This window comes from Crocuta crocuta, unplaced genomic scaffold (assembly GCF_008692635.1).
Source record: "Crocuta crocuta isolate KB4526 unplaced genomic scaffold, BGI_CrCroc_1.0 scaffold138, whole genome shotgun sequence".
Lineage (NCBI taxonomy): Eukaryota > Metazoa > Chordata > Mammalia > Carnivora > Hyaenidae > Crocuta > Crocuta crocuta.
In genome coordinates this window covers 6,248,345-6,270,787 of record NW_027532585.1, presented here as the reverse complement: position 1 = coordinate 6,270,787, position 22,443 = coordinate 6,248,345, and the positions used below count along the sequence as shown (strand labels likewise).

General features: G+C 32.9%; 1 protein-coding gene across 1 annotated transcript in view; it reads left to right on the top strand.

Moving 5' to 3' along the window:
- ATRNL1 (attractin like 1) overlaps positions 1-22,443 on the top strand; it is a 767,076-nt gene that overhangs the window by 198,310 nt on the left and 546,323 nt on the right. The window contains exon 19 of the mRNA XM_077779526.1: positions 18,300-18,437. Within this exon, the coding sequence (XP_077635652.1) occupies positions 18,300-18,437 (138 nt within the window). The remainder of the gene's footprint in view (positions 1-18,299; positions 18,438-22,443) is intronic.

The window sequence follows — 22,443 nt, the reverse complement described above, 5'->3', positions numbered from 1 at the left end:
TTCTTCCATCTTCTGGAAGAGTTTATGTAGAACTGGCATTATTACATATATATTTGGTGGACATCAGAGCCTGGAGTTTTCTTTAGGAAAGGAATTTTAACTACAAATTCTTTTCTTAAAAAATTTTTTAGTAGGGATGAGGCTATTCAGGTTCAGTAAGTTGAATGAGTTTAGTAGTCTATGTCTTTCAATGACTTTATTTTTTTCATTTAAGATGTTATTGACAGAAAGGTGTTCATAGTGTTATTACCCTTTTATTCTAGAGGATCTTTAATGTAGCCTCTTTAATTCTAAATATTGATAATTTTTGTTTTCTCTCTTGATCGGTTTGTCAGTTTTCATTGATCCTACAAACAGCTTTTTGTTACTTTGATTTTCCTCTGTTGTCCATTTAGTATTTCATGAATTTCTGCTCTTAATTTGTTTTTCTCTTTGTTTACTCATAGTTTATTTTGCTTTTCTTCTAGTTATGTAAAGTTGAAACTTAAATAATTAAGTTGATGTTTTCTTAGTATAAGCATTTGATGTTATAAGTTTTACTCTAAAGACTACTTTTGAGTAGTATTTTTGTGATACTCTATTTTCATATTTTTACTTTAAGCTATGTATGTATGTTATGTTTACAGTATGTTTCTTATGGACAACACATTGTTAGGCACTTTCTTTTTAGTACAATTTGATGGTTTCTGCCATTAAATTAGTGTGTTTGGGTCTTTGAAATTATATGTTTTTAATCAATATGGTTGACTTAAATTTCCATCTGGTTAACTTGTTTTTTTCTATTCCCATCTGTTATTTGGTTCTGTTTACCTCTTTTTCTGCCTTCCTTTATACTGATAGATTGAACATATTTTATGCTTTACTTTTTTTATTGGTCTGTTGACTGTATTACCTTCTTTTTATGTTTGCTCTAGGTTTTCTATTAATCTGTCACTTGTCACAGTCTTCATTTAAGTGATACTATACTTCTCAGTAGTGTAAGAACCTTATCACTTTTAAATATGTTATAAGCTACACAGGATACTTCTATTACTTTTTCTTAAAGTGGCAAGTTATTTCTTAAATATGTTTTTAAAATAAAAAAGAAACTTTATCATCAAGCAGAAATGGAGTAACAGTGATCAGCTGTTCTGATATGTATTGAGGACTGAGGGCTTTCCTAAGATATGGGCTTGCAGTACTAATACCAGGACAGTCCTTAGCAAAGTGGGAAGATTGATTACTCTAAAGATGACTCAGTTTAGGGGTGCCTGGGTCTCTCAGTCGGTTGGGCTTCTGACTTTGGCTCAGGTCATGATCTCATAGTTCGTGAGTTTAGGCCCCGTGTTGTACTCTGTGCTGGTAGCTCAGAGCCTGGAGCCTGCTTTGGATTCTGTGTCTTCCTCTCTGTCTGCCCCTCCCCTGCTCACATTCTGTCTCTCCCTCTCTCTTGAAAATAAACTTTAAAAAAAAATCAGTGTAACACTGTAGAAAACTACTCAAGTCTGCAGAAAGAATTACTTGAATGGAATTGTCACCAAATCACACACAGGCCTGGGAATTGCTTGGGCGTTAATTATTGGGCATCAGGTAGAGTACTTAGAAGGATTTTATTAACATAATATGGCAAAATTGGAATGAGAATAAATGCTACTATGGTTCTGTGTAACATAGCCTGGAGGATAAAACTGTTTTCAGTTAACTTAGCCAAATTCCAGAAAAAAAAGTGGAAGCATATTTTTAGTAATACAAAAAATTTCTAACACCCAAAATGTAATATTTAAAATTCACAATGTCAGGCTTCCAATATGCATGTATGCAAAGAATTAGGAAAACCTTGATTTAGAAAGAAAAATCACTCAATTGAAACCAACGTAGAAATTAAATATATGTTAAAAGTAGATAAGGATATTGAAACAATGATTATGAAGATATCCCATATATTGAAAACTAAAATTTTGTAGGTTTATTTATTTGAGAGAGAGACAGAGACAGATTGTGCATGAGAAGGGGAGGGACAGAGAGAAGAGAGAGAGAATCCCATGCAGATCCTGAACACTCAGAACAGAGCCTAATGTAGGGCACTAACCCACAAACTGTGAGTTCATGACCTATGCCGAAACTAAAAGTCAGATGCTCAACTGAATGAACCACCCAGGTGCTCGTAAAAAACTAAACTTTTGTACATGTTAAATACAGTCACAGAAAACAAAAAAAAGTAGAATTTATAGAGATAAAAAATATTGAGATGAGAAATGAACAGGATTGATATCAGATTAGATGTGTATAAGTTAAGATTGGTATATGCAAAGACAAGCAATAGGAAGCACCCAAAATGAAGCACAGAAGGAAATAAAATGAACAGCACATCAGTGAGCCCTGGGTCAAGGGTCCTAATATTTTTGTAATATTGGGCCCAATAATTGGATACTCCAAAAGAAGGAAAGAGAAAGCATTTAGAAAAATCACAAGAAATAATGACCATAATTTTTCCAAATTTGATAAAAACTGAATCCAAAGAGGCAAGAAAGTCAATAAATGTCAAGCACAAAAAATGTGAGGAAATGTACCAATGCCCATAATAATAAAACTGCTGAAAACCAGTGATAAAAAGATTAAAGCAGTCCAGAGAAATATGACTCAGTATGTATAGGGGATGGGGATGAAGGGAAGCCTGATATCATATTTCTCATCAGAAAAAAAAACCACACACACACACACACACNACAGAAGTGGAGCATCTTTAAAATAGCAAAAGAAATAACTTAGAATTCTTTATTTAATGATAATATCTTTCAAAAATGAGGGTAAAATAAAGATTGTTTCAAAATTACAAAAATTATAAGAATTTATTACCAGTGGACTTGGTGTATGAGAAATGTTAAATCAAGTCCTTTAGTCAGAAAGAGAACTTCCAGATATAAATTTGATTTACACAAAGGAATATAAATAAAGGACATGGTAAGAATATGGGTAAAGAGTTTTTTTCTTACAATTTTCATATCTAAAAAAAAGGCAATCAATATGTTAAGGTGAAAATGACAACAATATATTAGGAGTTTAATTTTTATGTAGAAGAAAACTATGAGTATAATATCTTAAAGGCCAAGGGAAGAATAATGGAAGTATCCTGTTGTAGGATTTTTATATATTATGTGAAGTGGTATATTGCTTAAACTTAGACTGTGATAATTATAGAAGTATATTCTAAACCCTCAAACTACTAAAGTAACACAGAGTCATAGCCAATAAGCCAAGAATGTAGGTGAAATAATCCAAAAGAAGGCAAAACAAGAGAAAAACAGCTGTACAGGATAGGACAGATTGTTAACTAATGGCAAAATGATAGATTTAGCCTCAGTCATTTTAGTAATTATGCTAAATATAAATGATCCATTACCTCAATAAAAAGGCTGGGATTTTCATATTATCTAAAAAAGCAAAACCCAAATATTTGCTATGTTGTTTCATTTTGTATTTAAAATACAAAGACACATTTATTTTAAAAGTAAAAGAGTGGAAATTGATATAATGTACTAACACAAATCAAGAGGAAGCTGAGTTGGCTATAAGAATATCAGACAAATAGATTGAAAACAGTTTTTAAATGTTTTTATTTTATTTTTGAGAGAGAAAGAGTGTGAGCCGGGACAGGGCAGAGAGAGAGGGAGACTCAGAATCCAAAGCAGGTTCTAGGGTCCGAGCTGTAGGCACAGAGCCCTACGTGGGGCTCAAACTCACGGATGGTGAGATCATGACTTGGGCCGAAGTCAGACACTTAACTGAATGAACTTCCTAGATGCCTCAGAGGCAAAAAGATTTTAGAGCAAAAAATATTACCTAGAATGAGGATCACTTCATAAACATAAATAAGTTGAATTCATCAAGAGGACATTCCTAAACATTACCACCTAATAACAGACTTTCAAAATGGATGAAGGTTCAGCAGTATGACAAGGCTCTTCTTTTAATTTTAAAAAATATTGTAGGTTACCACTTTCTACTTTGATAGAAGCAGCTGCCACCATATCAGTTTGTTCTTTTTTTCTCTCACTGCATTATTTTGGAGAGTGTATTAGTTTTCTATTGCAACATAACAAATTACCACAAACATAGAGACTTAAACAATACCCAGTTATAGCTCACACTTCTGTATGTCATGTGGTCGACCTGGCCTGGCTGGCTTCTCTACTTGAGGTCTCGAAGGATGAAATCAAGGTGTCAGTCAGGCTGAGTCTTTGTTTGGAAGTTATGGAGAAGAATTTGCTTCCAGTTTCACTCAGGTACTTCTCAAAATTCAGTTCATTGCAGTTGTATAACTGAAGTGGCAGTTTTTTCATTGGCTATCAGCTAGTAACCACTTTAGCTTCTAATGAATGCTCACATTCTTTCCCACATACCCTCCTTCATCTCCCAGACTAACAATGTAGAGTCTCAAAAGCTCAAATGGTATCTCTCCCTTTTAATCTCTTCAGGTAGAGGCCAGTTCCTTTTAAGGGATCTTCTTATTGGGTTCATCCAGGATGATTTTCCTTTCTTAAAGTCAACTGTGCCATGTAACACAACCTAATCAGATTAAACTGATGACTATTCCATCATATGTACAGGTCCCTACCAAACTCAATAGGGAGCCATTAGTGTGATTAAATACTGAGTTCTGTAACCTAGCTTCATTGACACCTAAGATTATCCACCATACCATACCGTTTTTCCATTTAAAGTGTATTTATGACTCAGTTGTTTTTTAGTATATTCACAGAGTTATGCAGTCATTGCCACAAATCACTTTAAAAGGAATTTTGTCATCTTCAAAAGAAACCTTATTATTAGCAGTCACTGACTGTTAAACCCTCATCGACTCTTGTCAGTTGGAGGCAACCACTAATCTTTATATCTATGAATTTGTCTATTTTGGACAGTTTAAATAAATTGAATCATATGATTGTAGTCTTTTGTAACTGGTTTCTTTCCCATTCCATAATGTGACATGTTTTCAAGATTTATCCATGTTGCTGCATGTAGCATGTAGTACTTTATTTCTTTGTATTAACTGCATAATATTTTGTGGATATACCAAAGTTTGTTTATTTAATTATCACTTGATGGACATTTGTGTGTTTACAATTTGGGGCTTTTTAAATAATGCTTCTTTGAACAGTCGTATAAAAATTTGCTTGTGAACCTATTTTCATTACTTTGGGAATAGAATATCTTTACTAGATACAATTACTTTGGGTTGAACAGTGACTGCAACTAACCTTTTGAGGAACTACCAGACTCTTTCGAAGCTGCTGCATTATTTTACACAACAGTGGACAAGGGATTCTATTTCCTCCATGTCTTTGCCAACACTGGTTACTTCACGTCATTTTGATTATGACTATCCTGGTGGGTGTGAAGTGCTATCTCGTTGCAGTTTTGATATGCAATGAGGGAATTGCAATGGGATATGATGTTGAACATCTTTTCATGTGCCTAGTGGCCACTTCTGTTTCTTTTGAGAAATGTCCATAATATTCTTTGCTTATTGTTTAATTGGGGTATTTGTCTTTTTTATTATTGAACTGTCAGAGTTCTTCATGTAGTGCCCTTATCAAAGATTGATTTGCAAACATTCCACTCTGTGAGTTGTCCTTTCATTTTCTTGAGAGTGTCCTTTGCTGCACAAAATTTTAAATTTTGTTGATGTCCTGTCTATTTTTTCAATATATTTTTTTGCCTTTGGTGTCATATCTGGGAAACCATGCAAAATGTAATATCCCAAAGATTTACACTTATATTTTCTTCTAAGAATTTAATAGTTTTAGCTATTACATTTAGGCTTTTGAACGATTTTGAGTTTATTTTTGTGTGTGGTTTGAGGTAGGGTTCCAGCTAAATTCTTTAGCATGTGTCTATCCAAGGGTCCCAGCAGCATTTGTTGAAAGATTATTTTTTTCCATTGAATTTATTTTTTGCATATTTATTTTTCATCTTTTAAAATTATGTTTGTCATTTTTATATTTTCAGTTTCTCTCCTTTTTTATGGTCATGTTTTCTTCTATATTCTTGAGCACATTAAATACACTTTTAATAGCTGTTTAAAAATCATTCTCTGCTCACTCTATTGTGCGTGATGTTTTCTTGTTTGTTCTATTAATTTTTTTTCTGACTATGGAACACATATTTTGGCTTGGTGATTTTTAATGGTGTTCTAGAAACTGAATTTTTACAGTTTTATTATTTGATTTTGTTGTATTTCTTTTGGCGTGTTGTACTTTATTCTGGCATGCAGTTATGTTATTTAGGATCTGTACAATCAGTTCAAAAATTGTGTTTAAGGTTTTTGTAAGGTCCTCTATATAGCAAACCTAAGTTCAGTGCTAGTTTATTTCCACTACTGAGACAGTGTCTTTCTCGGTATCTAGAGAGTGCTCTTTGTATTATGAGGCCTCTCCACTCTATTTGGAATACACATTATTCCAGTCCTATGTGAGCTATTAGCTTTATTTGACTTACTGTTTTCTGGTGGTTCTTTCTCTAGCTTCATGGAGTTTCACACTGTGCTGAAATCATTATTCAGTCAAAAATTTAAGAAAACCCCTCAGCAGATTGAAGTGTGTAGCTCTCTTTTCTCTCCTATTTTGCCACCCAAATTCTAACCACATGACCTCCCCAAAGTTTGATCTTTGTTTTCTCCACCAGATGAGCTCTCTGGGCTTTGTTTGGGTTTGCTTCCCTGGGCTGCATCTTTAAATCTGCCTCCAGCTAGCAAGCCAGGGGAGTCATAGGCTCATGTTTTTGTTTTTCTCAGATGCCATTTTTAAGCTGCCTGTTATTTGAAAGTAGTTGTTTCATATCTTGTTTCATTTTCTTGTTGCTTACAACTGGAGGTCAATTCTTAGTGTGATTAATGCTTCATGGGCAGGAGTGGAAGTCTTCTATCAATCTGTTTTTATTTACAATAATGAATCTCGGGTAAACAACATACAGGTCTTGCTTTTTTGTTTTGTTTTGTTTTTTAAATGTATTCTGAAAATCTCTGCCTTTATCAGAGTATTTAGTCCAATTAGATTTAATATAATACTGGTATAATTGAGTTTAAGTCTTACCATCATGGTATTTGTTTTGAAATTTTCCTTTACTTTTTCTTCTTTTGTTGGTTTTTCCTTTTGCCTTTTTTGGATTAATTAAGTGTTTTTAAAGTCCACTTTTATCACTTTTATTGGATTTTTAGCTATACTTCTTTTGTGTTTTTTTTAGTGACTGCTGTAGTGATTGTAATAGTCATCTTTATCTTATCACAGTCTACCTTGAATCAATATTATACTACTTCATGTATAAGGTAAGAATATTACAATAGTGTAATTCCATTTGCTCTTTTTCTGTCCTTTGTATAATTATTGCCACATATATTTTACTTCTGTATTTGTTATTAACCACACAGTACATTATTTTTGCTTTAAACAGATGACATTTCTTATAAAAAATAATGATAAGAAAAAAATTATTTTACTTACCCATGTAGTGTTCATTTTCTCTGATCTTCTTTTTTTCACTTAGATCTGAATTTACTTCTGCTGTAATACTTCTTTAGCTTTATGACTTTATTTAACATTTATAAATACTATGTTTCTCAATTGTGGCTATAAATTATGTTTGTTTTCATATGCCTGAAAACATTTTTAATGTGTAATTGCATGTCTGTATATTTGATGGATGTTCTTATTGGAAATAGCATTCTGAGTTGACAGAAGATTTTTTTTCAATAATTTGAAGGTGTAATTTTCTTTTCTCTTTGACTCTTTCTCTTAAGAATCCCTTAAGAATTCCTCTATTAGTCTTATTGTTTCCCTTTTGAAAACAGTATGTTTTTTTTCCTACTTCTGTCTTTTTAAAATAGATTTTTTCCTTAGTTTTTGAATATCAGTAATTTTAATATGGTGTATCTAAGTATTTATTTTTTATTGTGATTGTGAATTATATGGTTTATTTATTCCTTAGCTGGATTTTTTCCATAATTTTTGTAAAGTTTTCTGCCACTATCTCTTTAAATATTCCCACCTGTCTCATTGTGTCACTCTGTCTTCTATTTCTAGGAGTTTGCTTTACTTATGTTAGGCTTTTTCACTATGTCCATAATTTTTCTTAATGTGTTCTCTGTATTTTATATTCTTGTCACTCCTTTGAACTGTGCTGCATTTCATGTATTCTTTCTTTAGATATTTCCATTTTTATGTTCAACTTGTGTTTCAGTTATTTATTACTATTTAACATAATATCCCAAGCTCACTGTATGAAAGCACTTTTATTCATGGTTTTGCATCTTCTTATTTTCTTGTTGAATTCTGCTAGGCACTTCTTCTGTCAGTATCTTCTGGTTGTGCGTGAGTGTGCGTGTTTGTGTGTGCACATGCGTGTGTGTGCATGTATTTAATGTGACTACAGTAATCTGGCCACCTGATTTGTTTCAGATGGTTTCATAATGTTGCCTTCACATTGCTAGGAGTCTGGTTTGGCTGGTTGACCTAGGCGTCCTCAGCTGTGATTGACTCTTTTCTGCTGTCCTGTCATCTTCCAGTTTTATAGGCTGCTTCTATACGTGGTGTTCTTAGAATTCTAAGGAGAGTGCAGAGTACATGTGTCTCTTGAGGCCTAAGCTTAGAATTTTATATACCATCACTTCTTCTATATTCTGTTATTTTGAGGAAGTCTTGATGTGAATCCATGATGAAAAGGTGAGAAAAATCCCACTTTTTTGATGAGAGCAAGGATAAAGTAATATTATGAAGTTTGTACATACATACATGGGAAGAGTTTGTATCAGTTATTTTTCAGCTCATCTAATTAGTTCTATTTTTTGGTATGTTTTTGTTTCTTTTAAAAATTATATTTTAAAATTTATTTATTTTTGAGAGACAGACAGAGACAGAACATGAGCAGGGGGAGAGAGAGAGGAAGATATAGAATTTGATGCAGGCTCCAGGCTCTGAGTTGTACATTAGCACAGAGTACCTGGAGTGGGACTTGAACTCACAAACTGTGAGATCATGCATGACCTGAGCTGGAGTTGGATGCTTAACCAACTGAACTACCCAGGTACCCCTGTATGTTTATTTCTTAAACTATAACTCATATGGCATGAAATCCATCATGTTAAATGGTTTGTAGTATAGTCAGTAGGTGTGTAACTATCACCATCATAGAGTTCCAGAATAATTTACCCCAAAACAAAACCCCATACACTTTAATAGTTACTTCCTATTCTTCCTTCCACTAGCACTTGAAAACGACTAATATACATTGTTTCTCTATGAATTTGTCTATTCTGAATATTTAAAGACAGTCATACAATACCTGGGCTTTGGGCTGGTTTCTCTGACTTAGCATAATGTTTTTAAGGTTCATTCATATGGTAGCATATATTGTTAGTCTTTTGCTTCTATTTATGGCTGAATAATATTCAGTTATGCATACCACATGTTTATGCATTCATCAGTCAATGGGTCTTTGGCCCTTTTCATACTTTTGCTATTATGAATAATGCTCCTGTGAATATTTTATGTAGACATGTTTTAATTTTTTTGGTATATATGTAGGGGTGTAATGTTTCATCCTATGATAAATCTGTATTTAGGCTTTTGAGGAATTACCAGGCTGTTTTCTAGAGATAAATTGTACCAGTTTTTTACATGGCCATTAGCAATATTTGTGGGTTCTAATTATTTTATCCTCACCAAACTGGTTTTTGTCCATTATTTTGATTAGTACTACCCTAGTGGATATTAAGAGTTAGCTCATTTTATTTTTTTTTAAGTTTCTTTATTTATTTTTTGATAGAGATAGAGTATGAGTATGGGAAGGGCAGAGAGAGAGGATCCCAAGCAGCCTCTGCACAGTCATTGCAGAGCCCAAGGCAGGGCTTGATCTCATAAATCCTGAGATCATGACCTGCGCTGAAATCGAGAGTCTAACACCTGACCAACTGAGCCCCTCGTTGTGGATTTGATTTGCATTTCTCATAAGAATAATGATGCTCTTTTCATTTGCTCATTAAGATTCGTATATCTTCTTTGGAAAATATCTACCCAAATACTTTGCCCATTTTAATTCTTTATATAATAGTAATTTTAGAGTTATTTATATATTCTAGGTTATTGAAGATATGATTCTTAAATATTTTCTCCTATTCTGTAGAATGTTTCTTCACTTTCTTGATGGTTATTTTTAAGGGACATAGGTTTTGTATTTTGATGCTATCCAATATATGTTTTTTCTATTGGTTGTTTATGCTTTGGTATCATATCTAAGGAACTCTTGTCTAATTGAAAATCATGAAGATTTACATTATATTTTCTTTTAAGATTCTTATAATTTTAGCTCTTACATTTAGATCTTTGATCCGTTTGGGGTTAATTTTTTTAAAAAAAATGTTTATTTCTTTTGAGAGAGAGAGAGAGAGAGAGAGAAAGTGAGCGAGTGAGCATACAAACTGGGGAGGAACAGAGAGTGAGGGACTGAGCCACCCAGGTGCCCCTGGAGCTAATTGTTATATATGGTGTGAGGTACAGGTACAATGTTTTTTCTTTTGTATGTTGATACCAAGTTATCCCAACACTGTTTGTTGAAAAGACTATTCTTTCTCCGTTTAATGGTCTTGGCACCCTTTTTGAAAATCAATAAATTATAGATGTATGGGATTGTTTGTGGACCTAATTCTATTTTATTTATCGGTGTGTCTCTCCTTATGCTAATACTACACTGGTTTGATTGCTGTAACTTTATAGTAGGTCTTGAAACTGAGAAGTGTAAGCATTCCTCTTTGTTTTTTTTTCCCCCCAAGATCATTTTGGCTAGTTTGTATTCTTTGTAACTTCTTGTAAATTTTACGATCTGCTTGTCTCTTCCTATAAAAAATGTGTTTTGGAATTTGATAGATACTTCATTTAATTTGTAGATCAGGTTAGATGATTTGCTATCTTTATATTAAGCCTAATAATGTGAATAGAAGAAGTCTTTCCATTAATTTCTTTCAACAATGTTTTGTAGTTTTCAAAGTACAAGTTCTCTATTTTTGTGGTTAAGTATACTCCTAAGTACTTTATTCTTCCTAATACTATGGTTAGTGGAATTGTTTTCTTAAGTTTATTTTTGGGTTGTTCATTGTAAGTGTATAGAAATACAATGAAACTGATTTATCTGTAATTGATCTTTTATTCTGCAATATTGCTGAATTCATTTATTAGCTCAAATAATTTTTGTGTGGACCCCCTTTAATGTGCTATATGCAAGATCATGTCATCTGCAAATTGACTTAGTTGTAAACATTCTCTTAAAATCTAAATGCCTTTCATTTCTTTTTCTGCTTAATTGTCCTTTCCAGAACCTCCTGGGCAATGTTGAATAGAACTGACAAGAGAGGACATTTTTGTCTTATTCCTGATCTTAAAAGGACAGCTTTCAATTGTTTACCATTAAATACAGTGTTAGCTATGTATGTTTCATATATGTCCTGTATAGGTTGAGGCAATTCCTTTCTTTTCCTAGTTTACTGAGTATTTTCTATATATTGATATGATCATGTTGGTTTTCCCTCTTTCTCTATTAATATGGTATATACTTGATTGTTTCTTATATTTTTAAACAGATTTATCCCAATCCTGGGATGACTTTGATTTTTGTATTGAGTTAGTAGTGGTCTCATAGAATGAGTTAGGAAGTTTTCCCTTTGCTTCTCTACTGCAGAAATATTCTTGAATAATTAATAATTATTCTTAAACCTTTTGGTAGAATTTATGAGTGAAGCCAGCTGATCTTGAGCTATATTTTGCTGATACTTTGTTGATTGCTAACTTTATTAATTAATTTGCTTATTTGTTTTTATTGCAATGTAGTTGACATACAATGTTACATTAGCTTCAGGTGCACAATATAGTAACTCAACAACTCTATACATTATGTTAGGTTCACCAGAAGTATAGCTACCATTTGTTGCCACACAATGCCAGTACAGGACCACTGAATGTATTCTCTATGCTGCATCTTTCATCCCTGTGACTTACTCATTCTGAAACTAGAAGCCTGTACCTCATTCTCTTCATTGTTAGAATTTATGCATATTTTCTGTTTCTACTTAAGTCAGCTTGGTCGTTAGTATCATTCCAAAAATTTGTCCATTTAATCTAAGTTTTCTAATTTATTGGCATACACTTGTTCATAATGTCCCCTTATAATTCTTCTTTCCTACCTTTTGTTAGTGGTATATCACCTCTTCCTTTCTGATTTTCTTTTCTTTAAGTTTTTTCATTTATTTTGAGAGAAAGAGAAAGAAAGAGAGAGACAATGTGTATGTGCCGGTGAGTAAGTGGGAGAGGGAAAGAAAGGGAGAGAGAATTCCAGGCAGGCTCCATGCTGTCAGCACAGAGTCCAGCACAGGGCTTGATGCCACAAACTATGATCATGACCTGTGCCAAAATCAAGACTTGTATGCCCAACTGACTGAGCCACCCAGACACCCCTTAAAGATTTTCCTTTCTCTTATCTTTAAATTAAAGTTTATCATTCTTTTTAAAAAATTTTTAATTGTTGGTTTATTAATTTTGAGAGAAAGAGAGAGAAGCAGAGAGAGAGAAGCAAAGAAGAGAGAGAAGCAGAGAGAGAAGCAAAGAAGCTGAGAGAAAGGAAGACACAGAATCCAAAGCAGTCTCCAGGCTCTGAGCTGTCAGCACAGAACCTGTCACAAGGCTTGAACTCACAAACTGTGAAATCATGACCTGAGCCAAAGTCAGATGCTTTACTAACTGAGCCACACAGGTGCCCCTAAAGTTTACCATTCTTGATTTTAATAATTTATGTCTTCTTTTATAGCTTGGTTAATATAGCTGAAGTTAGGTCAATATTTTTGATCATTACAAGGAGCAGATTTGACTTTAGTGATTTTCTTTATTGTTTTCATATTCTAGTTCATTTATTTCCCCTCTAATCTAAATTATTTCCTTTCTTTTGCTTGCTTTGCGTTTAGATTGCTATTTATTTTTTACTTTGTTATGGTGACAACTTAGATTGATTTGAATCTTTTTAAATGTTCAGCATCTTTTAGGTTTTGGTATGTGATGTTTTCATTTTCATTTGCTTGAAAGTAATTTTTAATTTTCTTATGTTTTGTTCTTTGACCCATTGGTTATTTAGGAATGTGTGGCTTAATTTCCACATACTTATTATTTTCTCAGACTTCTGAAACTGATTTCCAATTACATTTTATTGTGTCCAGAGAGAGTACTTTATATGACTTGAATTCTTTTAAATTTATTAAGATTTGTTTTATGATCTAGTTTATAGTCTATCATGCAGGATGTATTAGGTTTACTTGAGAAGAAGCACATTTTCCTGCTGTTGTGTGGATTATTCTCTTTGTGTTAGTTTGGTTTAGTTGACTTATAGTGTTGTTCAGGTCTTCTCTTTCCTCCTGATCATCCCTCTAGTTCTTCTATTCATTATTGAAGGTATTAAAGCTTCCAAATATTATTGAGGAATTGTATATTTATATTTTAATTTCTGTCAGGTTTTCATCATGAATTTTGGGGATATGCTATTAGGTGCATATAAATTTTCATTTTTTATATGTTCTTCATGGATTGTCATTTACTGTAATAAAATGTCCCTCTTTATCTCTCATAAAAAATTTTAAAAAGTTTATTTATCTGAAAATTGTAAAGCTACTCCAACTTACTAATGGTTGCTCTTTGTATATCTGTTTTCATTCACTCACTTTCAGTCTTTGTATCTTTAGGTGTGTCTCCTATATACAGTACATACTTGGATCTTTGTTTGTTATCCAGTCTGTCAGTTCTTTTGGTTGAGGTGTTTACTACATTCACATTTATTGTTATTATGATATAATTGGATTTAGGTGTGTTACTATAGTTTTTTCCCTATATGTCTCATGATTTTTTTGTTCCTCTACTTCTTATTTATTTACTATTTACCTATTTATTTATTTATTTATTTATTTATTGGTAAGTGACTATTTTATAATTTAATGTTTAAACTTATTGAAGGCATTTTTTCACTGTACTTTTATTTCCTGAGTAGTTGCTCCAGTGTTTGCCATACACTGCTCTACTTGTTAACATTTGATTCCAGTTCGTCGTAATGTAATTTTGGTTAGACAACATAATATTGGTGATATAGGTCTATTCTTTTTCTCTTCTTTTTGTTGAATTGTTATACATATTACATCTATATATGTTCCAAACCCACCAATAAATTTTTACAGGTAATACTTTATAAAATTTTGTCTTAAAAGAATCTGAGAGAAAGGAGGACAAGTATATATTTGTAGCTTTTATTACATTACTTTTTATATTTACTACTTCTAGTGTTCTTCCTGTACATTCAAGTTACCATCTGCTAATACCATGTCATATCCATAGCCCAGTATAGATTTTGTCCTCCCCACTTCCTTTGTGCTGTTATTGGGGAATATACTATGTTTTATGTTATAAACCCAACAATGTCATTATTTATGTCTTTTAAAATATAATTTAACAATTTGAAATCAGAAGAGAGGAGACAAAGTATATCCTTTCACAGTCTTTTGTAATGACACCATTACTGTTACCAGTACTCATTATTGTATTGCGTGGAGTTGAGTTACTATTTGGGATCATGTGGTTTCCCACTGATGAACTCCCTGTTGTCTTCCTTACAGTGTGAATCTGCTAGCAACAAACTCTGTTAATTTTTCTTTATATGTGGATGTCTTTATTTAACTTAAAATTTTTTGAATGTATCTTTGCTGAGTAGGAAGTTTGGGGTTGACAGTTTTTCTTTGACAACTTTAAATATATTCTTGTACTGCCGACTGGCTTCCATTTCTCCTGATTACAAAGGTCATTTGTTACATTTCTTGGCCTTCTTTGTAAGTGAGGAGTCCTATTTTCTCTCTCTGCTTTCAAGATTTTCTACTTGTCCTTGGCTTTTATCGTTTTTATTATGTGACTGTCAATTTCTTCATGTTTATTATAATTAGAGTTAAGCTTCTTGAATGTGTAGATAACATTTTTATCAAATTAGGGAAGTTTTCAGAATTATTTCTTCAAGTAAATTGTAACCTGCTCATTCTCTTTCTTATCCTTTCAACTCTGCCATTACATGTAGGCTTGAGTACTTGATGGTTTCCCACATTTATATGAGTTTCTGTTCACTTTTCTCCTTTATTTTTTTTTCTGTACTTAACATGGTTTCTACTGACCCATTATTTCCTTCTTCTACCAGTTCAAATCTACTGTTGAGTCCCTCTAGTGCATTTTCTTATTTTAGTTATTGAACTATTCTACTCATTAACTTTCATTAGTTTTTTAAAAAATCTCTTATGTTTTTACTGATATTCTCAATTTGATCAGATATTGCCGTTATATCTACCTTTACTTCTTTAAGCATAGCTTTCTAATTTTTTTCTGTCTTTAATTATCTTGAATATTTTCATTTTCTCTAATTGTCCTCTGACTCCAGTTTTTTGGCTGTCATTTCTCATTTTTATTATCTCTTTCTTTCTCGACCCTTCTGTTTTAATGCTTTGTTAGTTTTCCACTTTGAGGTTTAATTTTGTGAGTGTTTTTGTTTTTGCTTTTGCTTTCCCTCTAAGTCAGAGGTTTGCAAAGCAAGGCCTGAAACCCAGACCTGGTCCATTGCCTATTTTTGTAAGTTACATTTCATTGGAATGCAGATAACGCTCAACTGTTCACATATTGTGTATGGTTGCTCTTGCACTATAATGGCAGAAAGTGAGTAATTGTGACAGAAATTGTATCATTGGCAAAGCCTAAAATACTATCTGTCTCTTTACAGAAAAAAGATTTTCTAGTGTATATTTTGTGGTGTATTTGTATGACCTGAGTTTTTAGAGATATTTTAAGGGGACATTTACATCTGCTTTTGTGAGGTGAATAAATAAGGCTTTCCTTGATTAGATACCAGATTTTGTATAAGTGTTTGATGCTGGAGTTTTTCCACCATGTGGGCAATATGAATTTCACCCCTGCACCTATATCTGGCATAGGCTCTAAATTCTCCCAGGTGACTTTTTTCTTTCATACACATACTTCAGTCTCCTTAAGGTACTTTTCAGCTTCTTTGGGCTTGTGATGTGTTTTAGTACTCTCCCTCCCACAGCTACAATTGAAGGCTTCAGGCATTATAATTATGGTTCAGTTTAGCTCTCTTCCTTGAGGCTGTCCCCTCAAGGGCATGCTGGGTTTTCAAACCCATGCCTCCTTACTCTTGCTTGTCTTTCCCATGTATAGTGAAATTCAGTTGCTACCTCAAAATTCTCTTTCTTTAATCCTCTTGTTTGAATCTCAGCTTTATTCCTAGCATCTGACAATCCCTTTTGGCTTAAGATAGGATATGTGTTAAAAAATGTTTGAGTAAATTTTAGCCTTGATTTTCTGTGTCTATATTTTTTTGAATTTTATTGAGAATGTCAAGCAGATATTTTAAATGTTTTACATCTGTTTCAGAGCACGTATTTTTCAAAACTATGTACTTTATTTGCATATAAAATGCTGAGTTTTCCATAATGGTTTTTTTTTTTTTTTTTTTTTTTTTTTGCCCATTTGTTTATCAATAGATAAAGAACCATCTGGGCTTGTTTTAAAATTTAGACAAACAGTATGGATAGCTTCTCTTGAGTTTTATTCATGTTCCACAACCAGGTTGTTATTAGAACCTTTCAAGTAACAATGTATCCTGGAAGAACTGTTAGATGCAAGCTTCTGTTACTCCCTGTTCCAGCACCCTGATGCTAGTGGGAATGAAACATAATCATAGGCTTATTGTGTATCCTTTTCTTGTCTGTGTTTGATACAGCCATTGTGCCTGGATTTCGCTTTCTGTAACATGCTTTCTCTTTTGCCATTGCTACTGTGCTAGTAGAAGGTATAACAATGACCATTCCTTCCCTGCCCACCCTCACCCTCCTCCCCTGGCCGTGCATTGGAAATTTTGCCTGCAGTTAGGTCTAAATTGAACCAGCTTTCTGTTGGAGTGTATTCATTACCTAAAACATTAGATTTCCTGGTATCACACTTTCTACCAGCTGTATGGCATCATGCCATTAATATGCTTCATGATTGCCCCAGAACTGCCTTCTGATCTTCTCATTTTCAGGAAGGGACAGTGAGTAACATTACACCAGGGGTCCCCTTTTAATTTCCAGAGGTATTGTGGTTTGCTGCTTCCTAGCTTTATTTGTGTCATTGTCACCAAGCCCAAATTCTTGTCATTGCTGTCAAGTTTCCTTATTATATTAGTGGTAATCTGAGGGAGGATGTTAGATGTGATTGCTGAATTTAAACATCTTACTCAGAAATTAAAGCATTTCTTTTGCTGATTCAAAAAAATGCAGTCAGAAGATTCATAAAATATTTACAGTAGCCTATTTCTTATTTTAACTTTTTCAGATAATGCTTTACATATAGTAGGCACTCAATAAATGTTGTTTTTACCTGAGTGAATTAATTGGTAGTGTCACATAATAAATTTTCTATGAAACAACTTACACTTTTAAACAAATGTTAAAAAATTAAAATTCTTAACATTATTTCTTATAGAAGTAATAGGAATTTTTATAGAAAATTGATGATACAGAAAAATCTTATTAAGTTAAGATAACCATTAACTTTTCCATAGGCATATTTTTACATCTTAAGACAAAATTTTGAGCATTCTAAATATAATGTTTTGTGTCTTGATTTTGCTTAAATTATCGTGAACACCTCTTTCTAAATTTCCTTGTCATTTTTCATAATGTAATAGAAAATGTGAAAACTTATGCTTTTCCTGAATTTTATGAAGAGGATGATGATTATGTAGCATTTTCCCGTGATAACTTTGTGTTATTTCTATACTGTGTTATATAGTAGAGCTACTCCTCTGAAAATTCCTTTGTTATTATATGTAAATATAATTAAGATGCATTTTAGTATTCTTTACCAAAGCCATATTATTCAGTCTTGTTTTATATAACTTAATATTCACATGAATCTTTAAGGAATATATTAAAAAGTATTCTTTTTAGCTGTAACTTTTATGTTTCACTTTATCTCTTATGCCTACATTTTATAGAGCATTAGACAACATTTTAACACAGAATTTATTATATATATTGTCCTGCTTTAATATTTTGAGCCATATATGTTATACATAATAAAAATAAAACTTGGGAAATGTCCTTTGGAATTTGCTATCATTCAATTTTGTAAAATAAATTCTTTATTTTGACAGCTACTTGCTATTGTTATGTAGGTATTTGTAATATTTTTTACTTTTTTTTTTTTTAGCTTGCCAGTGTAATGGACATAGCACTTGCATCAATAATAACGTGTGTGAACAGTGTAAAAATCTTACCACAGGAAAGCAGTGTCAAGACTGCATGCCAGGTTATTATGGAGATCCAACTAATGGAGGACAGTGCACAGGTAAGTATTGTCCTGTTTACTTCAGTGTATTTTTACTACAGAAATGAAAGTTGAGAAAGACAAACCTCTTATTGAAAATACGTTTTATTTAAGACATTTTTTTCCATTAAGTTTAAGTATTTTTGGAAAGTAGTTTTTATTCATTAGGGATGATGTGAACTATAAAAATTTTGTGATATACTTACTTTAAAAAGTCTTTATCTTATTTCAGAATGAATACATGCTTATTATAGGAAATTCAGCAAATGCAGATACATTTAAAATCACCTATAATCTCACTGTTCAAAAATAATCACTGCTGATTGATTTCTATTTTTATTTTTTTTAAATATTTATTTAGCTTTGAGAGGGGAGCACAGGATAGGCAGAGAGGGAGACACAGAAACTGAAGCAGGCTTCAGGCTCTGAGCTTTCAGCACGGAGCCCAGTGTGGGGTTTGGACTCAAGAACCACAAGATCATGACCTGAGCTGAAGTTGGATACTTAACCAACTGAGTCACCCAGGCACCCTAATAAACAATTATTATTGTTTTTTTTTAATAATAGTGAATTATTTTTTGACTTTAGAAATAAGAAATAATTAAAGGTTTTGTGTATGCCTTACATCAGGTAAGGCAGTTTTTGTGTTTGCAATCAGCCCTGGTCCGAAATCCTGCTCTGCCACTGGTTACATGTCTGGCCATGGCCACTTAACCTCTCAGCGCCTCCTTTATCTCAGAGGTAAAAGGCAGATAATAAAGATCAATGAGAGCATATGTAATAGAGGCCATGTAATAGGAATTGAAGCATATTAAAAGAGCATTTAAGTGCTTTCCTCATCACATTTTTTTGTTTACTCAACTCTACTTTTCTCCATCTTCGTCTCTATCCTGCTCCTTTTTCCTCTTACCTTCCTCTTACCTTTTCAGTTTTCTATTAAAAATTTCCTTTTAAATTACAATTTTATAGTAATTCTTTTTTTATATCTAGATTGGTCCTTGTCCCTTACATTTTTAATCCATTATTTCTAATGGAGATTGCCCATAGAGCACCCACAGAAAAGCCTCCATTGTTGTCTGGGAAAAGATAAAGACTCTCTAAATAGGGGGCTGGGTCTAGGTATGGCCTAGATAAAAGTTATAACACCGCTTGCATGTTGTGAATAATACCGCTGTGAACCTTACTGAAGTCTATGTTGAATACTGGTTTTCAGTTCTTTTGTTTATAAACTAGGAGAGGAATTGTGGGGTCATGTGGGAATTCTATGGTTAACTTTTTGTAGAAGTGGCAAATTGTTCAAGTTGTTTTCCACAGTGTCCACTTCATTCTACATTTTCACCAGAAATGTAGAAGATTCCAGTTGCTTTCCACATCCTTGCCAACACTTGTTATTTCCCATATTTTGAAAAATATTAATCATCCTAGTGGGTATGAAATGATATCCCATTGTGGTTTTGATTTGCATTTCCTTAATGACTAGTTGTGTTAACTGTCTTTCTATGTGGTTGATAGTCATTGTAGATTTTCTTTGGAAAATGTCTGTTCAAGTCCTTTGCCCATTTTAGAACAATTTATTTTTTGAATTGTGGTAAAATATACAAACATAAAATTTACCATTTTGCCGTTTTTATGTTTATAGCACAAAGACATTAAGTACCTTTATATTGTTGTAGAATTATCATTACCATCCAACTCCAGAACTTTTTTCATCTTGCAAAATGTAAACTCTGTAATTAGTAAATAATAATTCTCCATTACCCTCACCCCAGCTCTTGGCAACTACCATTTTCCTTTCTGTCACCATAAATATGAGTACTTTAGATAGTTTGAAATATCTGGCATTATACAGCATTTCATGTTGTAGCATGTGTCAGAATGTCCTTTCTTTTTAAGGCCTAATGATATTCTAGTATATGCATACATGTATTTTATTTATCCATTCATCCGTTGTTGGACCCCTGAGTTACTTCCACCCTGTGGTATTAGGATTAATGTTGGGATAATCATAGGTGTGCAAATATTTGTTCAAATTCCTGTGTCTTTCATGTGCTTATTGCCCATTTATATATCTTTGAAGGAATGTCTATTCAAGTCCTTTACCCTGTTTTACTTGGATTGTTTGATGTTGTCATTGATTTTTAAAGGTTCTTTTTATTCTAGATATGAAATCCTTATCAGAAATGATTTGCAAATATTTTCTTCCATTCTGTAGGTTACCTTTGTACTTTCTTTATAGTGTCCTTTGAAACACATAAGTTTTCAATTTTGATGAAGTCCAGTTTATTTGATTTTGTTGTTGTTTGTGTTTTGGGTGCATATCTAAGAATTTGTTGGCCAATCCAATGCCATGAGAATTACCAAAGTATTAATTTTTTTTGCCAATATAGGTAAAAAGGAACATATGAATAACTATATTAGCTACAAAGTGTTTTAAAGTAGAATGGTAAGTTTTATCACTCCAATAGACCTAAGTGTTTTTAGGCCTGTTGGCCTAAAGGGGATGATACTTCTGTGCTAGGTTTAAGACTAAGTTCAGTTATTCTGTATTAATTTTTGTTACTGACATTACACATATGGCAAGCTGAGGCACAGTGCAATGGAAATTTAAAGGGAATGAAAGATAAATGCCTATCTTATTCACTGTTGCACATTCTGTGGTAGTTTATGAAGCTGTAAATAATTCCTTATAGTTTCCTTGTTTCTTTAAGTTGGCAAGATAATATTTTGCTGTCTATGACTTCTCTATGGTGATGTAATATACGAAAGTCATTTTTATTTTTTAAGGCCATGTTAGCTATCTAACTAAATCAACAAATATGTCACATCTGGTGAATTAATTTTAATGCAGCCATGGCTAAAATCAATTTATAAGAAATGGGAAGTATAAATTTATTGCTATTTCTTTGTTCACCTTATTGAGAAAAGTTCATTTTCATTAGTAGATGCATTTATTAAAATTCAAAGTCTGATGATATTAAGAGAAAGAAGGAAGTAGATTTGTGTTTGAATGGTGAGGCTTTAAAGGTACTGCAGATTCAGATATTATTTCTTAAGTTCAAGTCTACTAAATTCAATTTAACATTGTTGCCAATATTATATAAATGTAGATTTTCCTTAGATTGTTCTTAGACTATGGCATATTTATACCTATTCTTTTATTATAATTAACAGTTAAAAGTGGTTTTTCTCAGTACTAGTCAGAATGGCTAAAATTAACAACACAAGAAACAAAAGGTGTTGGTGAGGATGTGGATGAAGGGGAACGCTCTTGCACTGCTGGTGGGAATGCAAACTGGTGCAGCTACTCTGGAAAACAATGTGGAATGTCCACAAAATTTTTAAATAGAACTACCTTACCATCCAACAACTACACTACTTTGTATCCTAGAGGATACAAAAATACTGATTCAAAGGGACACGTGCACTCTGATGTTTGTAGCAGTACTGTCAACAATAGTGAAAGTTTGGAAAGAACCCAAATGTCCATTGGCTGATGATTGGATAAAAAAGAGGTGGTATGTATGTACAATGGAATATTACTCAGCCATCAAAAATAATGAATGCTTGGAGCACCTGGATGGCTCCGTGGGTTAAGTGTCTGACTTTGGCTCAGGTCATAATCTTGCGATTCTTGAGTTTGAGCTCTGCATTGGGCTCTGTGCTGACAGCTCAGAGCCTGGAGCCTGCTTCAGATTCTGTGTTTCCCTCTCTCTCTCTGCCCCTTCCTTCCTCCCCTCTCTCACAAATAAACATTAAAAAAATGTCAATAATAGAGTGAAATCTTGTCATTTGTAACAGCATGGATGGAGCTAGAGAGTATTATGCTAAGTGAGATAAATCAAGTACCATATGATTTCACTCATGAAATCTAAGAAATGGAATTGGTATACATAGGGATAAAAAAAGAAGAGAGAGGCAAATCATAATAAAGACTATTAACTGTAGAGAACAAACAAGGGTTGCTGGAGGGGAGGTGGGTGGGGTATGGGCTAAATGGAATATGGGGTAAATGGTGGGTATTAGGGAG